We start from the raw sequence: 18,417 nt of genomic DNA on the forward strand, positions 1-18,417 counted from the left end.
TATAAAAACATCTACCGAGAAGGCACTTCCGTCTTATATGTATACAGCTCAGCCTCACTGTAACGTACTTAAATGTGATGGTTGCCCTAATTTTAATACTACAAGCCCTTTTGTACACAATATGTACTTTATTTAAAAAAGCTTACTGTTCTGTATGTTGTGAATTCACTGTAGAGAACAAACACCACCTCAAAACTGTACAAGATGCCCGTTTTAGCAGCTGGAGTAAACATCCTGTCTGAAACTAGCACTAATGCTTAATTAGCGAAGCTGTGTTTGTAAATTGAGCTTAAAAGCCATTTCTCGGCATTACTTGTCTCTTGTATATATGTTTTCTCCATAGCACTAGTAAATTGTTTTCACACCATTTTATAAAAGTGAAAGTGTGTCTGCACGGTATAACAGGAAACTTTGGCAATTATTAACTGATGCATCTCTGTATACTATGCGCCTTATCATTACATGCAAAACCTCATCTCGGGGCTCTGAGGACAGTGTTACAGTGAGGCTGAGCTGTTTGCATATGAACTTTGGGCTTCAACATGACATTGAATGATAAAGAACAGTTTCGCTAAATGAAGTGTGCAGCGCATTTCCACATGTAACGCATACATACATATAAATATGAGAGATCATGAAAGTCAACTTTAGCTTTGCTTTTAACCCCTGAAGGACCACAATAAGATTCCCAGAAAGTCAGCACAATCTCTGCTCCCAGCATTTAAAAAAAAACATACAAAAAAAACTAAAAACAAATAAAAACCCTTCTCCTCCAACTTGGTATAATTATGCTTTTTTATGTCCGACTGGAGTAAAAAATGAATCCACTGAACTCTTTTTGGAACACAGATTTGTGGAGTTATGCTTTAAGACCGACAATGAGAAGAACGTGAGCCAAGACTACAGCACATTGATCCGCAACATTATTCCAGCAATGATGTTTCCAAAAGGAAGAAAATATTTGATTGTTTATGCTTGAATTCAAGTATGAACTTCAGTAAAATGCTTCCTAATTATTCCCACTTGAAAAGGGGAGCTTGGCAGTGACAATGCTGGTAAATATTTGGGAACATCTATACAGCATGTCCTTAAGAGGATAAAAGCAAATACATAAGTAACAGAGGGAAAGGGATATAATACATTTCACGGATTTCACTTGCACAGGGACAGATTTCTTGGCTGGAATCGATAGCCAGAAAGAAGAAAAAATAAATACTTGGGGGGGGAAAAATAATGTACGAGACAAAAAAAAAAGTGAGATAGAGACTCACCTGATTATATTTTGCATTGGCAACATGTTTGGTTTCTAGTTTTCCGTACTGGGGGGGTTTACAAGAGAACTCCACAAACAGCAGAAGCTGGTCAAAGATAGCCGGGTACATGACCTGCATGTTTTCTGGTCCTACGCAGATTGCCTGTGATGGAAATAAAACCAAAAAAGGATTAGTACAACCTTCAGTATTTTGTTCAAAGCATAGAACATGTTTAAAAAACTCTGGAAGGGAGCAGTTAAAACTGATAGCAAAGCTGCCCACCTTCTGTAAGACATCCAAAGCAGTCAAAACTGCCTCCTGAAGGCTTGTGAGGACGGCCTCTGTGTATGAAGGCAGAATGAAAGGCGAGGCGTCCGAGCTGATGGGCACGGACACGGCGCCGTGCAGGATCACGCCCAGCTTCTTCAAGTCTTCCATGCTGAAGCCTGTCTTGATGTGCTGGTAGAGTGCTGGGAAGATCTGAATGAGGGCAGTGAGAAAAGGCTGGCTGGGTATGAAGGCGAGTTTCTCCGAGCCGGTGGGCGGTCTGGTGCTGTCCGTACCTATCCTGTACCAACTGTTCCAGGCCGACCACCACAGGGCTGAGTCTTCGATCTCGTCCGTGGGTGGTGCCTGCTCGGCCCCGTTGTACCTGGCCAGCCTCTCCCCCAGGGAGTCGGACCTGAGCAAGGGTCTGCCGGGCCCCGACGCCGTCACCGGGTCCATGAGCACAGGCATGCCCATGGCCGTGAGGGCGTCTGGTTTCTCTGAATCCTTCACCGGGGTCACAATCTGGAGTATCTCCTGAAAGCTCTTCAGGGCTGCCAGGGAAACCTCATTGTTCTTGCTGAGGGCCGCCGACTGGATGTGATCCAAAAGAACTTCCCAGGCTTTGAAGAAATCCCCTAGGAATGAACAACACGGTTTCCATTTTGTTTACATGCAAGGGTGAGCAAAAGCACGATGAGCAAGATGGAGAAATAGCATCTGTTTCCCTGTTAAACACTGTCAAGTTTTGTTCTACCTAAAACTCACCAGCTATCCCTTCACATATTCCTTCACTGCATCCCGTGGGCACAGGACAACGGTTATAGCTAATTCGCATCTGACTTAATTTCATTTTTTTCTGTAATACAATGGATAACTGAATATTCAGCCAGGGAAACAAAACAGGAGACTCTTAACTAATAAAAAAACAAAAAAACAGTGCAGTAAGTAACTACCTTGACATAAAATAAGTTACATGTTGTATTTATTGCAGTCTTAGGATATATTACACTACAGAATTTGGATAAGTCTCAATTCACTTGAAAATGAGAGGGTAGCAAAGTGACAAATTTGTACCAGAGAACTGAAAGGAATTTATTCATATTAAATTCTTAAAACAATGGAAAATAGCTGTCGTTGCGGACTAGTTTTGACCGTGTTAGAAGTGTCCCAGGGAACCCACCTAGAGACTGCAGTAAGTATCTCCTGGTGTTGAAGATTCGGGCAATGCCAGCCAATGTCAAGACCCAGGTCTCGGCCCACTGTTTCTCAGCAGTATCTCTCGAATGGTGGATGAGGATGTTCCCTCCTCCAGACTCGATCTTCTCCTTGTCTGCTGTAGTGGATGATTTCCTTACGCAATCCAACAGATGAAACAGAACCTGCCAGAGAGAGACACAAGAAAACAGGGGAAAAAAATCAGGCCATTGGAGGTAAAACCATTATGGCGGTACTTTTAGGATGTTTTCTTGCACTCATTCTATAACCCCACCACGCCACATAGCTGGCAGTGTAAGACCCCGTTCACACCTATTAGGCCGGCCCTGGGCCGCCTCAAATTTAGGCCGGCTTTTTTCAGACACCCCGTTCACACTTGCGGTTTTAGGAGGCCTAAGTGCGTTCACATATGCGGGCGAAAAGCCGGCCTAAACGAAATGCATGCCGGGAATAAACAAATCAGCTCAAACAAACCAGTGACGCAGGACATTACGTCTGCTTACAGGTGTATGCCATGTGTTTATAATCACAACTTATTAATATCAATTGGCTATTGTTCGGTTCTATATTTTATTTGAAAGTAATCTTAACCCTTTGTTGCCGAAGCTTTCTAAAATAATTACAAATGTGCTGGTTCAATGGAGAATCTAATTCATATATTTCCCTTTTCAAATGTCTATCTTCGGTTCTGCAAGTCTAAAAGTGCTGTTATACAATTCACCCGAAAGCGAAGCACCTTTATTAGGACATCTGCATTAAATCACAAGAAATCGTATGCATTAGTATGCAATCGTATGCATCGATAGAAGCCTCTGTGATGCGTCTATAGTTTTATCCTACAGACAGCAGCACTGCACTTCCTGCGGTTTGTTTTTTAACTTTTTATCTTCTATCCACATGGTAAACAGTGCTTTCATTTCTGAATCGTCCCAGTTTTTACCTCTAACGCCGGCATTTGTAATTGTACTGCTCAGCTCAATATAATCGCATTTCGGATTGGATAGTAAATAGCTGCTCTCGTAATAAAATGCACCGATTTGAATGGAAACCTGCTTCGGTTAAATTTATATGGTTTTACTGCAAAATTTGGATAATTAATAAAGTTATGGTCCCGTTCACAATTTCACAAGGCAATTTCCACGTGTAAAATGCATACTGTTAAATTTCAGACTTCAATTATACTTAGTACAAGAACAAACAATAGCAAGTTTACCAGCTATACACTTTTATTTTAATCAACCAAGTAGTTTGAACTGTTTACATTATAACTCATTACTTAGCCTAGACTTTTATAATATATATATAAAGATGTGAGCTAGCGAAATGTAACAGTACATTTAAGGCTATAGATCGATATGACATTCAAACAATACAGAGACAATACTGTGTGTCCTGCAGCACTGTAGCTGTGTCGGTGCCGGTGTTTACTCTGTGTTTGTTCTGCGTCTCTGAGACGCGCAGTCTCTGGGGGCGGGGCTTGAGTTGCGTCACACGCTGACGCTTTCCACCCGGCCCAGGGTCCGGCGCATTCACAGTTACATTTAGGCCGGCATTAGTCCGGGTCGAAAAGCAGGACTAGTTTTGACCCGGCCCTGGGCCGGCCTAAATCTCAAGTGTGAAAGGGGTCTAAGAGTGGGAAAGGAAAACAGGACTGAACAAGTTTCACTGGCTGCTCAGAGTCCTGACCTCAATCCCATAAAGCACCAATCCCATTGGGAAGAGAGCGCAAATACCACGTCTCCTCACCTTCCAGACCACAGTGTGCCAGGTGGCTTGCTGCAGCAGAGTCCCGTGGGCAGTGATGGTGGAGAATAAGGTCTGCCCTGCACTCTTCCTCACAGCGGGTCTGGGGTCCACGCACAGCTCCCCAAGTTTGGCGTAGAGACACAGCCAGAGGCAGTCGAATGGGGGCGCGGGGTGGAAAGGCCGGTTCAGGGGCACGCCTTTCTCCTTCGCTTGCTTCTCCAGTAGTGCCTCCTCCCTGTCCAGCTCCTTCTCGATGGTTTCTCCCCTTTGGAAGAAGTAGTCCGAGATGTTCCACTGCAGGTAACAAGCAAAGCATTGTCAGTCGGGTCCTCCATGATTCATGCTTGCACTGACCAAATATTTCACCATATTTATAAGATTTAGTTGTGTCATGCTGTAAATATAGTATTGTATACTTCTCTTGAAAAGGTTGCCTTGGATAAAAGTCTATTCACATTGCAGAGCTATGGCAGTATAGGAAGAACTATTGTAGATATCAGTCATTATTTTTAAAGCACCAATCAAGTCAAAGAGTACGATATCTTGTCTACAGAGCTTAACATGTGCTCCGCCTGAAGGTTTTCACCAGTAGAACCATTCAGGAGAACCCAATTTAATAGTTTCCAGCTCTAGTTTCTCTACAATCTAGCCATTTCAGAAAGGATTATTATTGTTATTCTGTTTGGTTGTCTTTTGATGTTGTTGCTGATGCTGAAATCAATAATTTTAACATCACACTTCTCTTGGTTTGGCTCCTGAAATCCCCCTCACAGACTCATTAAAAAATAAGTGTTTCTTAAGCGGTTTCTTTCTTTTTCCCAAAGGGAGGGAAAGGTTGAAGCTACAGACTTCTAAAACAGAACAAGGACAAAGAAAGCACAGTTGTTGTTTTCGAAAGCATCTGAGTACTCACCAAGAGACCTATTGAAGTCAGGCTGATATTCAACTCCTGGTTCTGAAGTCCAAAGCTGCCAGCAACGTCGACTACAATCTGGAGACACGTGCAAGGCATTGTGGGTAGAAAGTCTGTGACCACCAACTGCAGGCACTGGAATGCGGTTCGTATTAATGATTCTCTGGAAGGATATAAACAAGCAACGTTTAGCTCTGAATCCTCAGTTTCACTCCTGCCCTTGGAAAACATGGGCCTTTCAAACCCCCAGTGTTATCAGTTTTATTTTAAACTCCAGCTCAATCTTAGCTAAGCCTCCGCCAGACAAGACCTCTGGGTAATTACGAACTGCACCAGTGTAGTGATACTGTGATCACAGCTATACCCCCGAGACAGAGCACAGAGGAGGAAGCTCTTCCTACAGTGACACCCAGAGCTGCCTCGTGCACTCTGCTCTCAGATGATCTGATTTGACAAAGGAGCACAGGCTTGAATGGACCTGCTCTTCGGACTGCAAGCAGAGCGTGACTTTCGGCAGGGACCTCAGCACTAACCCTTGATCGTTTCGGATGGCTCCAATGACTCCCAGCACGAGAGGCCAGCCGGGTCCCAGACTGTCCCCCTGGCTCTGCAAGATCTGCAGGACGCACTCCAGCTGTTTCTGCCTGATGTCGGCGTGCACAATGTTGGACAGCTCCTTCAGCGGGTTCAAAAGCAGCAGCTGCAGCCTCTGAGGAAATACTGACACTGAGGCCAAAGCCCATTCCCAGCTGAATGCAGAGCCACGAACCGTGGGGGATATCGTTTTCAGCATTTCCTGCTTTATTTGTGAGGTTAAATCAATTTTCCACTTAACTAAACTTTCAAAGGCTTCAAAAAAGAAAACAAAAAAAACCTTCAAGATCAACCATAGTGTATAAGTCTGGCAACACAAACCGAGAAGTGTAAAGTGTTTTACTCCTGTTGACAACTGGATGTATTTACTTTGCTTACCACACACATTTAAGCTCGCAAAGATGGCATTTAACTAACAAACACTCCTTCATTTCTGCTTTGTAAACATGAACAAGTTGTCTATTTCTGATTTACAAATGAAGAGACTAAAGGAGCACAAAAGCTCTGGAAATCCTCCAGACTTCTCCTGGTGCTGGTGGACGTTCACCACATATAACTCTGATGCACTTGGCCATACCTGGTTCTGCGACAAGGGAGGGTCATGCTTATACGCCAGGCCTGCTTTGATCAGAGAGGTCACTGCCTCGGCCCCCCACTCTCGCATTCGGGAGTTTGGATGCTGACAAACCTGAAAAATGTAAAAAATAAAATAAAAAATACAATACAAAATAATACAAATCTACAATGTATTTTTTAATATATATAAACAGACACATATACATGCAGGTAAATAATTTGAATAAAAAAAAGGGACAATTTAAGATTGACGCTTGCATATGCATTTGTTATGATCAGCAGAGTCGAAGTGTTTCACTGTCCTGATCTACTTGAACTAAATAACGGTCCTGCTGAGAGAGATGATCAAGGGCTTCAGCACAGCACTGGCTGTAAACTGTAACAGAAACAAATGCTTCAGATCACTAATCAGTAGAGCAATCTCACACAGGGAACGTGAGAAGCTGGTGTCACACAAACCATCTCATGCAAAGAGAGGTCAACACAGCACAACCAACAGTCTACATTCCCAAGTCTCAACAAGCCTATGATTTGTCACTGTGAACTTCGTGCATTTATTTTTTGTACATGGAAAGTGTGTCCCAAAGCACACTGGATTGAGTGCACTGCACCGAAAGCTGTTCAGTCGAGGAGAAAGTTAGGTTATTTAACTGCAGTAAACTGCATGTCACATTTCAAGTTCAATTAAGAAGGTAAATTAAAATGAGAATACCAAATGTGCAATTCTGTAGGATTTTTGTGAAAGGAAATATGGGGGAACAAAACCCTACTAAATAAACAAACAAACAAAGTTGTTAAAAGCAAAGCCTTTCTAAAATGAAATAATACAAATGTCATTATCCTTTCACAAAAACGTGCAAATCAAAAAAGCTAAAGTTTGCAAGTTTGGTCATAAAGCAATGGATTAGGAGAAGCTTTTCTGAATTCTGTGAACTTACCTTCTGTAAAAGACACATGGGTGCAATTAAAAAAAGGAGAGATAGAAAGACAAAACATGAAAACGCAAACAGGTCACAGACACTGAGGTTTCAAAAAATAAAATTCTCCTCGCAAAATGTGTATATATGTATGTGTATACAGATATACAGACACATACCAGCAATGTATGGGAGGATATCAGAAGATATAAAAACGAATTCAATAGCAGAGAAAATTATATTAGATAAAGTGTGCCGGGGAATTCCTTTTGCAAACTAATACTAAAGTAATATCTGAGATGGTGCATTATTGTTCCCGAATAAGCTTTTAAGCATTAACACTAAAGTATCAAAGTTTTGAATTCGTCACAATTTCATGCCACATTTGTATAATTAAATGCTATATCCTTTCCAATTAAAGACATTTACCTCAAGGAGATGGCCAGTCAGAGGTCTCCACAGGATTTCAATGCGGTCCATGTTCACCAAACCAGTCTCAAGCAGCTTAGCCACAGCAAACAGGGAGGGCTCCTGTGGAAAGACAGTAGAGAAGTCAGGAGGCAGTCCAACTCCGGCCAAAAACAAGTAATTCGGATGTACATTACTTACAATCCACCTTTAGACAATAACACCTAAAGGCTGTTTAATATTAGTATTGATTGACTCATTGGCTGGTATTTAACACTTGCTTACTTTTTGACCAGTCATGGAGTATGTGATGTAGTGTCACAATTCTTGGTGAAAAAAATAGGTATAATATTGGTCACGATGCATATTTTTGAACATATACATTATAATTACTATGATTTTAAGCTGGTTAAATACTTAGGTATGTAATTGTTAATAATTGTATAAAAACAATTCAGAATCAGGCTTGGTCTTGGTTTTCTGATGCTAAATGGCTTTTATGCATCATAACACTAAAAACTGTCATAATTATGGCACAATAAAGGTGATGGTAAGTGTTATGAATATCAATAAGCGTTTCAGCCACAATTACCTTTTCCTAGAAGAGTGTACTTGATAACACTATGTTATGAAATGGCTTTTCATTAAACTCTACCTTGTTATTCCCATAGGCCATATCCATCGCTTCCACTGACAGGGAGCACAAGGCATTAATCAGGTGATGCAGGGAGACATCATCAAGGTACCTGCAAATTCAGACAGACGGCGACTCAATCAGAGCAAGCAAGAATTCACATGTATCTAACACATACCAGGGAAAAAAGCAAATCAAAAAAATACTAAGCAAACAATTCTTACTGTGAACTCTCAAACAGTCGGGAGAGGATATTGGAGATAATGGGCAGATCTGTCATGACCGCCGTGGTCAACACCTACAACCGCAGGAAAGACAATTGAGACGTTTTCAAAGATATTGTTACAGAGCGATTACCAGAAACCTGCATGGAAACCAGGGGAAATAAATGGCGTTACCGTGCTTGGCCCCTCCACGGCACGGCCTGGTTTCAGAGCCCCTCCACTTCCAGGTTTCAAGCCCAGAATCCAGACGAGGTGCTAGAACAAAAATAACTATTTGTGACATTTCTCTCTTGCTTATCTAGGTTAAAAAAAAAAGTACACATGCATTGATTCTTCTTAATTATTTCAAAAACATATTTCCTTCCCCTAGATCAAAATATTGCCAACTCTTAAGACGCAGTATTATATTAATTTCACGTTAATATGTGATCTTGCTCTAGTCTCTGGCTAAGTGTCTCACATCAATTCCATGTATGTACGATGCAATGGTGGCCAGCAGCTTTGGAAAAACTGAGATGGAAAATTGGCTATTTAGTGGACCTGTGTGGCTGGCTTTTAAAGACATGAATCATGAGTGTAGGAATAGTGTTGATATCGATAGCCCACCACGGCACTCTGTATAGTATTTGCTATGTGGGTAGATAAAAGGATCTTTAGTGCTATGCTTGAGGTTTTTAGGTGCTCTTAAATATATTCTAGAAAGAAGGTCTGCGAAATGCCCCTCATATAATATCGCTGAAACAATACTGGGGGGAGGAGAGTAAAATTACATAAGCACATGAAACCATAGTAAAAGTTGATGAACTAATATACACAAAGAAAACACAAACAACAATAAGAATGTGCTGCTATTTTGGTTTCTTTCTGTCACTGGGGTTCTTGTTACCGAACTTGGGTTGGGAGAGCTCTTTTTAGTATTATTAAGACTGCATTCACCCCTATTCACTAAAAACATGAGACCAAGCCACAGATCTATTAATGACCATTAAATCAACTCAATCAACAAACGTGTTCATTATCCCTTCAGCATCTTCAAAGGTTGTGGTGATACAGTATCAAAACTGCAAGAGGTCTAAATACAATATGTGCCAATGCGTGTGAACACCAGGGTGTTTGTCACTGCATGGTCCCTTTGTGCCGCCGATACCTGCAGGGTAGCCAGGACCAGCTGCCAGGACGTCCCCAGCACAACTCCATGACAGTGCGCCAGGTTCAGCAATGTCCTCATGCACTGGATGTTTTTTGCCGTGAGCTGAAGAGAAGACAGAGGAGTCGCACAGGGCAAAGAAACGGCACCTAACTATATTCTCGGCATGTTCTGTTCCACACCAGCTGACTATATAGAAACTTGAACAATAGTAACACAGAAAAATAACTGTTAAATAAAAATATTGTTCCATCTTTTAGCTTTTTCCTTAATTGTCTCATAAAACTAAAATTTAAAGGTGCTGCACAAAGTACCTCTACACACTGAAAGTGAAAATGGCAGTAATGTGAAAAACTGATACTGAATGCTTAACATGAAGCAGCCTTACCACCACCGTGCCTTGGGGCTGGACAGTGAGCGGTTGCCCCACGGCCACAACCTGCTGATGAGACTCGCTGGAGGGGCTGATGATCTGAACGCTCTGGCCCTGGATGGAGTAGGCTGCAACACAAGGGGCAACCAGACGGACGTTATGTGATGTTACCCCACACAAACTGACGTGCTTAAAACATATTAAAAGAAAAATACTCTTAAAAACGAAACGAACACCATTCTAACGTGCGGCTATTTTATCCAGTGAAGTAAACGCTTTTCTTAAACTAAAAATAAAAGACTGCATCACAGGCTGGATACTGTTAACGATGAAAGAAGTGTTCATGCTCTGAACGGGAGGCACAGCGTTGACTGGAAGGGCGTTCCTGATTCTAGATAGAAATGTTATTTATCGTTCTATTTTTCCCCAATGTCATTTTGAGCATTCTCTTGTGTTGCCACCTTCAAACCAATGCTGTGAAGTGCCATTAGTGACCTCTGACCATATCCTCTGTTCACCTAGAAACTCTAGTTGGCAGATGTTGCCATGGTATCCTGGGGGCGGGTGATTCATGCTCGGTGGAGATTAAGCCATTCAACACTGTCTTCTCCTCTTCATTCACACAACCTCCAAAATCTCAGGAAAACCAAATCAATAAACAAACAGAAGTAAAAACGCTGGCAATGAACAGTAGAGTCCGTGAGTCAAGGGGCAGTGCCATCAAGCATCGCACAAGAAACCTCTAGAATCTCACACACAGACAGATGCTGATGTAGACCAAGAGGCCTTCTCTCCATCACTCCCGAATGCATAGCTATGATTCAAATAGTTGTCATGGGAAATGAGAGAGAAGCCAGCAACACTGAGAAAGGGTTTACAGCTGCCTTCAGCGACCAACAACAGACACTCCCACAGGGCAGCATTCAGAAACCCACCGACACCTCAGGCAAGTCAACACATCTCCTTTTACAGCGTGCATTAACACAGGACAAAGGAACTGTTGGCATGAGGAAAGGGTTGAATAATTCCTCATTCATCACTTCAAACAAACAAACAAAAAAAAAAGTAAATAAATTATACATCCCGCTGCATTCAACCAATCTGAAACGGATTAAGGGAAAGGGAATTGAATGGGCCAATAATAATAATAAAAACAAAATGAAAGGGAACAAAGCAAGTTTCTGAGGCATTATGCGCTTTGTGTCCATTCCACTTGGGTTCACATTCGTTAGGTAAGTAAACGATCAATTACCAGTATGAGACGCTGAAGTCATAGCCTTCCCACAGAAGTAGTCGGGCACTGTGCATCAATGACAGAAAACAAAACACTTGTTTATAGTTGAGAATTCCTACAGAGGGATCTGTGGCCACTCACGCCATTACCATGCAGAGTCTCGAGCCCTGGGTAATTGGTAAGAAATCATAGGCATTCATATGCATTAAGACCTCCTGGAGGGACAACAAAAAAGAAACAAATTCAATTGCCTTGAAAAGAATGACCGTCTGTATAACAGCTCATAGCTCCTATCAGTGAGAAGTGTTGGGAGGAAAAGTGTGTCGAGGTAGGGTGAGCCCCCCCACCCCGGCCAGAGAGACAGACTCATAAGGTGTGCTGGTCTGGGAGGCTTAATTGACTGGCCAGCATGATCATGCAGCACATTGCGTTCTTGTGTATGGTTGGCCAGTCCATCAGTTACCCCCTGCAGTGGCACTACACCCTTTTAAGGAGCTTCTTTTCCCAACTGGGAAGAACTAGGAGAGGAAAAAACCTGAGCATGTTGAGTTATGTTGTTTCAGTGCTGGTGGCTTTGTATTGAGAGTTTATTTTGTTAAAAGTACCTTGTTTACTTGAAATCAGTTTCTGCCTCCTGAGTGCCGCCTCAGTGTTGTTTTAAAAACCGTTGGTGATGCCACAAGAGGACACCCGCAATACATACAACCCCTGACTTACGACTACCCGAATTAAAAAAACCCCGGCATTTACGATAATTTAAAGAAAATTTACGACTGTGTTAGATGCAGTCACAGACTATATATATATATATATATATATATATATATATATATACACACAAACACACTCAGTGGCCACTTTATTATCTACACCTGCTCGTTAACGTAAATAGTCAAACAGCAACTCATGTGGCTGCAACTCAATATACAAAGCATGTAGACATGATCCAGAGGTTTAGTTGTTGTTCAACCAAACATTAGAATGAGAAAGACACGTGATCGAAGCGGTTTTGACCATAGTATGATTGCTGGTGCCAAACAGCTGACCATCTAGGATTTTCATGCACTACAGTCTCTAGAGTTTACAGAGATGCGATAAACAAAAAGCATCCAGTGAGCGGCAGTTCTGCGGGCGCAAATACCTTGTCAATGAGAGAGGTCAGAGGAGAATGGCCAGACTCGATCAAGCTGACAGAAAGGCCACAAATACTCAAATAACCACTCTTTACAACAGTTGTGTGCAGAAGGGCATCGAACAAAGAGTCGAATCGTGAAGTGGATGGGCTACAGCAGCAGAAGACTGTCAGCTAAGAACAGGAGGATGAGGCTACAGTGGGCACGTGATCACCAAAACTGGACGAATGAAGACTGGAAAAAAGTCGCCTAGTCTGACCAATGATGATTTCTGCTGCGAGATGCAGATGGTAGGGTCAGAATTTGGCATGAACTGAATGAATCCATGGATCCATCATGCCTTCAACGGTATCAGCGGTACAGACTGGTGGTGTAATGTTGAGGGTAATGTTTTCTTGGCACACATTAGGCCCCTTAATACAAACTGAGCATTGTTTGAGTGCCACAGCATACCTAGGCATTGTTGCTGAACTTCCCTATATGTTTACCCATTTACAGTCTACCTGTTTCCAAATAGATAGTTCCAGCAGGATAATGCGCCATGTCACAAAGCACACATCATCTCAAGCTGGTTCCACGAACATGACAGGGACTTCAGTTTACTCCAATGGTCGGCACAGTCCCCAGGTCTCAATCCAATAGAGCACCTCTGGGATGAAGTGGAACAGGGGTTTCACAGCATGAATATGATGAAGGAAAATCTGCAGGAACTGTGTGATGCCATCGAGTCAGCATGGACCAAAAACCCTAAAAAAAAAATCCAGCACCTTGTTGAACCCTCACCGTGAAGAACTCAGGCGGTTTTGGAGGCAAAAGGGGGTCCTACCCGGTACTAGATAGGTGTACCTAATAAAGTGTCCACTGAGTGTATACAATATCCATTTCCGAAGTCAGTTTTAATATTTTTAGGATATGAAACAGGTTTCTGGAATGGAGCTCTCCAGGAACCAGTTTGGTCGTAAATGCGGGGGCCACCTGTACACAAATTATTATTTTGTATACCAATGTATTCTGCCAAATGTGCAGCTTATCAGTAAATACCCATATAGAAAAAATCTACTTCAAACAATGGATATCGGAGAACAAATCTTCAACTGTTTGGTTGCTGCTAAAAAAGCATATTCATAAATCCCTACACCCTCTGATTTCCGTTTCTTTAATATCCTGACGTCTCTGATAGCACATCGAGCTCATAAATTAATATACTTAGATAAGCAGTACCATGTGTTTTATTGCTATGTTTCCCATTCACCATTCACAGCTTGCCTCTGTCCCACGAACACATCACTAGCTAGTGGCTAAAAAACATTTATAGAAAACTGAACTGCAGAACTCCATTGCGCACATTTCCAATCACAGACAGACCCTCCAGGCAGTTACGCCACATCAAGAGAAGACGTGTGAACTTTAAGAGAGAAGCAGGAATCGAGCTTGTTCTTAACTGCCTGGATTTTAGTGCATCTCATGTATTTAGTTAATTTATATGAAGGAAATTACAGGATTTTCATCAGGGCTAATTATTATAGCATTTTCATTGGACGGTACCATCTGGTGTCTGGCTGTTGAACTACTGTATTCAAGCCTGGACACGCTCTTCGCGTAAGAAGGAGAATGCTGGGTTGACAGAAATGGGGAGGCCACTTACACTTGTTCGAGAGGGTGGAAGCAGAGCTGCTCAGGACGGTGAGGGCGTAGTGGGGCGGCAGCGAAGCCTTGCAGACCGCCGTGATGAAGGCGTCCCTCGGGGTGACCAGACCCAGCCTCCCACAGAGCGCCGCCATCGTCATTTCTGCCTTCAGGATGCTCTCCGTGGCCGCTTCATCCGTGCTGAGACCAGTGAGAGGAGAGGGGTTCTCACTCTCAAGCACACACACAGACACACGCAATAAACATGCTCTGGCCTAGAGCTCACATCTTTTCTCTATATATACCCAATGTCTATTTACATATCAACCAGTCTATTTTCCCATGGTGCACCACAATTTGCCCCAGCAAATATAATCTGAAGGGTACAATGGAAATGTTATACTTAAACCTAACCAAACTTGCATTCTATGACTTCCAGGCTAAGGTATGTGCATTGTAATCACAGTGGCTGCATTCACATGGTGCGATGCACAGTCACACACATACAGATATATAAGGGGGTTGAACAGTGTGGTACCTGGCGTCCAGCAGCAGCGAGAGAGCAGCAAGGAGGCCACACCAACAGGCACTCACCATCTCCTCCCACACCACATGGGCCACTGCAACACAGCGTGAGAAGCCCACGTTAGTTACATGACATTATTTTTCATTAGGAACGGTTATGACAAACAATTTATCTTTTCTTCTTGCCTAAGCTCTATAACCGTGGGGGTCTGACCCTGCCGTTTTTTTTTATATCGTTCTAAACCATCAATCTCTGAATATATTAAATAAATGGTTACTCTGAGTTTTTATTCCCAATACCAGCTGTACCAGACTGACATGTATATTGTAATTCTTGTCCTGAATCAGTTGGTCTACAGTTGCCTAAAGGTTTACATTCTCATTCATTTATCCAGATGTTTTACTCACAGCACATATAATTCAATAAACTGCATCTTCCACAAACTAATCTTGTACACAGAATGTATTTTTTCAATTTAAACACTAGAGGGCATCAAAGAACTTCAAGCTAGAGTGAAGCTGAGCTCTAAAATGAAGAGCCAAATAACTATCTGTTCAAATTGTCTTTATGATATTTGTATTATTTAATTAGAAGGTGTTATATCTTAGCCTTGTAAACCGAAGAGTTTAACAACAGCTCCAGACAGTAACCGAGTATATGTACCATGTCACAAACTAACCAAATATAAATTCCCTGGAAACCATTCTACCTTCCATGTCCACTGTGGCTTTCCCTCCTCAGGGATTAATTAAGATCAACCTAAATCAAATCAAATAACAGACCCTAAATAGGATTTGTTTTTAAACCAGAGCAACAGAGCACCAAAACATATCTCTAACATAAATCAACTAACATTTATGTGCAATTAAGACTGAATCAAATTGACATGTAAAGTGAAGTTCATGAATAACGAGTTCATATTTTTTTTAACGCAATTAATCCCTTTTCCTCCATTTCGAGCATCCTGTGCACCCGTAGTTGAACCATAGATGTGATCGTGATGGAGAAGAAAGGTGGATACATGAATGCCCGTTTCCGTTTTACACATTCGGACGTTTCAACAGACAAAAACAAAGTGATATGAAATCTCTGTGAAGGTGAACTTCAAATTCAAAAGGCTAGTCAATGTGGCGTCAGTTATAATAATATAGAATAGTGCAGCATTATGTTCTGAAAATGTAAACAGACTAGTGTTAATACGCAAATTGTGAACTAGAGCAGGGGAAGAGTGACAGACAGATGCTGGCCCTGGAAGCACCATATTCAACAGGATATCTGCCCACGAAAAGCAGAGCGCATAAAGCTCAGAGAAACAGAGATATTGTCAAGTACCAGGCTCCTGCTCGGCTGGCTGGGCCTGCTGCTCGGCTGGCTGTTTCTGGATGACGGCCGTCTCCGCACCACCCTGGGAGGCTCTCTCTTCCTTTCCCAGCTCCCTCTCGATCATGGAGGTGATGCCGCGCACCAGGTCGAGCAGGCAGCTGAAGGCCACCGACATGGCGTAGCCTTCGGGAATAGACGGGGGCTCCACCTTGTCAAGCATCTCCAGGCTGAGGGGAAGAGCAGAGCAGTCATGGGATTACAGGCCTCAAGGGAGAGGGGGTGTCTTCTGCACGGTGACCTGTAAAGACTGCACTTGATCAAATGGTCACTGCCTTGCAGCCTATACTCCCACTGTGCTACTAGGCAGTTTCAGTTACAGTGTAGGACTATAGCATCGTCCACATAATAACAGCTGACAACAGTACGGTTCTTTGCTTCCTGTTGTTCTTTTTACTACTTCTATGGTTGGATTACATCTACAACTCAGGTTTTTGTGCATCTCTCAATGCTGAAATAGGATGGAGGTCTTCTTGTGTCTTGGCACAGTGAGATACTATCTCCCTCCAAGGTGCCTAATAAGCAGGGTGTGCTGAGCTAATGAAGCCAGAGGGATAGGGTTGCTCTTGGCTGGTATTTGCCTGACCTCGCTTCAGTGTTTCTCAGCTGGGGAGATGCAGACAGCACCAATTTTTCTGCCCAGAGCTGGAATGAATAACCAATGACTGCATCTGCCAGTGTCCTCAGTTTGGTTTATTGCGAAATATAAGACCAGAAGAGGTCCATCCACACACATCCTGACCTGCCTTAAAGTACAGATGTAGCAGTAAGAACTCACATACTACAGTACAATAATGTTATCTGGCCATTCATTTAGTTGAATAAATACTAAATTATATTTCTGTATCAATGAGATCTTTTCCGAGATTGTGGGTCAGTGCGCTTGTACAAGAAAAAAGAAACTTCATGGTAAGTGATGAATGCGGATGCGTTTTAGTTCATAATCCTCAGTCATAGCGTGTCATTTCAGCCCACTGGAGGTTGTGTCCGCACGAAGTCGCACTTACTATGTGGCTTTAGCGCTGCCCTGCACGCTCACGGTGATGAGGGGAATCCAGGTCCCCCTGTATTCGAATGCAGCTTGTGGAATCACTCCTCCGCTGACCCCTGCCGCTCCAGGGCCACCCTGAGCTGCAGTCTGGGCTCCCGACCCTGAACCGCCTATAGAAAAGGTGCATGAAAAATAGTCAGTACTGTGAAGTCACACAAAAAGCACAGCACATTTCCAACAGCACCCTTTAGAATTGACTTTCCTTCTGTGTCAGAATTTCCCACCGTCTGCATCAACTTAGAGGGGAGCCAAGCTTTCTTTGAAGCTATTTGATAGGCTGGAAGAGCCACTAAAGTCACAGTTGTAATACATGCTCCATTGAACACTTTGTCCTTATGGAGTTTTTCCAAAGAAACAGCCGATTAGTCTGTGATATGACATGGGGGGTGGCATGGGAGCCGGGGTTTTGACCATACATAACACACAGTGTACCCCACACAATCAAAGCTCTTATTAATCAATTTCTGTATTTTATAAAAGAAAACTGCGACCAAGGCGTCATTCTTTGAGGAAAGGCAGATATAAATGAATGAAATGATATTGAAAGTGTGCTGTCCATCCCTTTCTTTCTCTGTACTGTATACATTGACAACACACCTGCTTAATAACTTTGCCCCGCGTATATTCAGAAAACAGTTTTCAAATTAGAAAGCAAAAAAAGTATCCTAGCCGAACTGACGGGATTCTAGGAAAATGTCAAAGACAAGAATGTGGTGAAGTTAAACCCCACTGTGCTTCTTGTACAAACAGAAGACGGAAGCTAGACTAACCGCCTGGTGTATTAACTGTGGCTGGAGTCCCGGTGCTGGGCACGATGAACAGGGACTGGATGAAGGAGCCCAGGGCGTTGACGATGTCTCTGAACACCTTTGTGGAGTGCTGCTTCATGTCGTAAGACTGGCAAAACGATCTGTATGCAGAAATAAAGTGATTTATTGTTGTGGGTAGATACTTTGACCTTGCAACTGCTTATTGAATTGCACAACCCTTCTGGGCTACCTGTGGGGCAACACTGGTCAGCTTTTGATCTCCCATTCCCTTTACTATTACCCCCCACCTAGGAGTTATGGTTGTATACTGCACAACTGCTGAGAGTTGCACATATTAGAAGTGATACAATTATCAGTCACACTGGGCAGACAAAATGCAATCATATTTTGTGGTTTTCTTGATTGTGAAACTAAGCAGCTATGTAAC

The 18,417-nt window shown here is 42.6% G+C and overlaps 1 protein-coding gene across 2 annotated transcripts in view; it reads right to left on the reverse strand.

The window, feature by feature from the left end:
* mon2 (MON2 homolog, regulator of endosome-to-Golgi trafficking) overlaps positions 1–18,417 on the reverse strand; it is a 52,408-nt gene that overhangs the window by 7,219 nt on the left and 26,772 nt on the right. For both annotated transcript variants that reach the window (XM_066724276.1, XM_066724274.1), the window contains exons 10-27: positions 17,991–18,130; positions 17,177–17,330; positions 16,122–16,339; positions 14,802–14,883; positions 14,283–14,464; positions 10,286–10,398; positions 9,898–10,002; positions 8,925–9,005; positions 8,751–8,824; positions 8,548–8,638; positions 7,914–8,015; positions 6,569–6,679; positions 5,931–6,106; positions 5,398–5,560; positions 4,485–4,778; positions 2,704–2,902; positions 1,536–2,158; positions 1,272–1,415 (exon numbers count right to left, since the gene is read on the reverse strand). In XM_066724276.1, the coding sequence (XP_066580373.1) occupies positions 1,272–1,415; positions 1,536–2,158; positions 2,704–2,902; positions 4,485–4,778; positions 5,398–5,560; positions 5,931–6,106; positions 6,569–6,679; positions 7,914–8,015; positions 8,548–8,638; positions 8,751–8,824; positions 8,925–9,005; positions 9,898–10,002; positions 10,286–10,398; positions 14,283–14,464; positions 14,802–14,883; positions 16,122–16,339; positions 17,177–17,330; positions 17,991–18,130 (3,052 nt within the window). The remainder of the gene's footprint in view (positions 1–1,271; positions 1,416–1,535; positions 2,159–2,703; positions 2,903–4,484; positions 4,779–5,397; positions 5,561–5,930; positions 6,107–6,568; positions 6,680–7,913; positions 8,016–8,547; positions 8,639–8,750; positions 8,825–8,924; positions 9,006–9,897; positions 10,003–10,285; positions 10,399–14,282; positions 14,465–14,801; positions 14,884–16,121; positions 16,340–17,176; positions 17,331–17,990; positions 18,131–18,417) is intronic.

The sequence above is a fragment of the Amia ocellicauda genome, chromosome 15 (genome assembly GCF_036373705.1).
Source record: "Amia ocellicauda isolate fAmiCal2 chromosome 15, fAmiCal2.hap1, whole genome shotgun sequence".
Taxonomy (NCBI): Eukaryota; Metazoa; Chordata; class Actinopteri; order Amiiformes; family Amiidae; genus Amia; species Amia ocellicauda.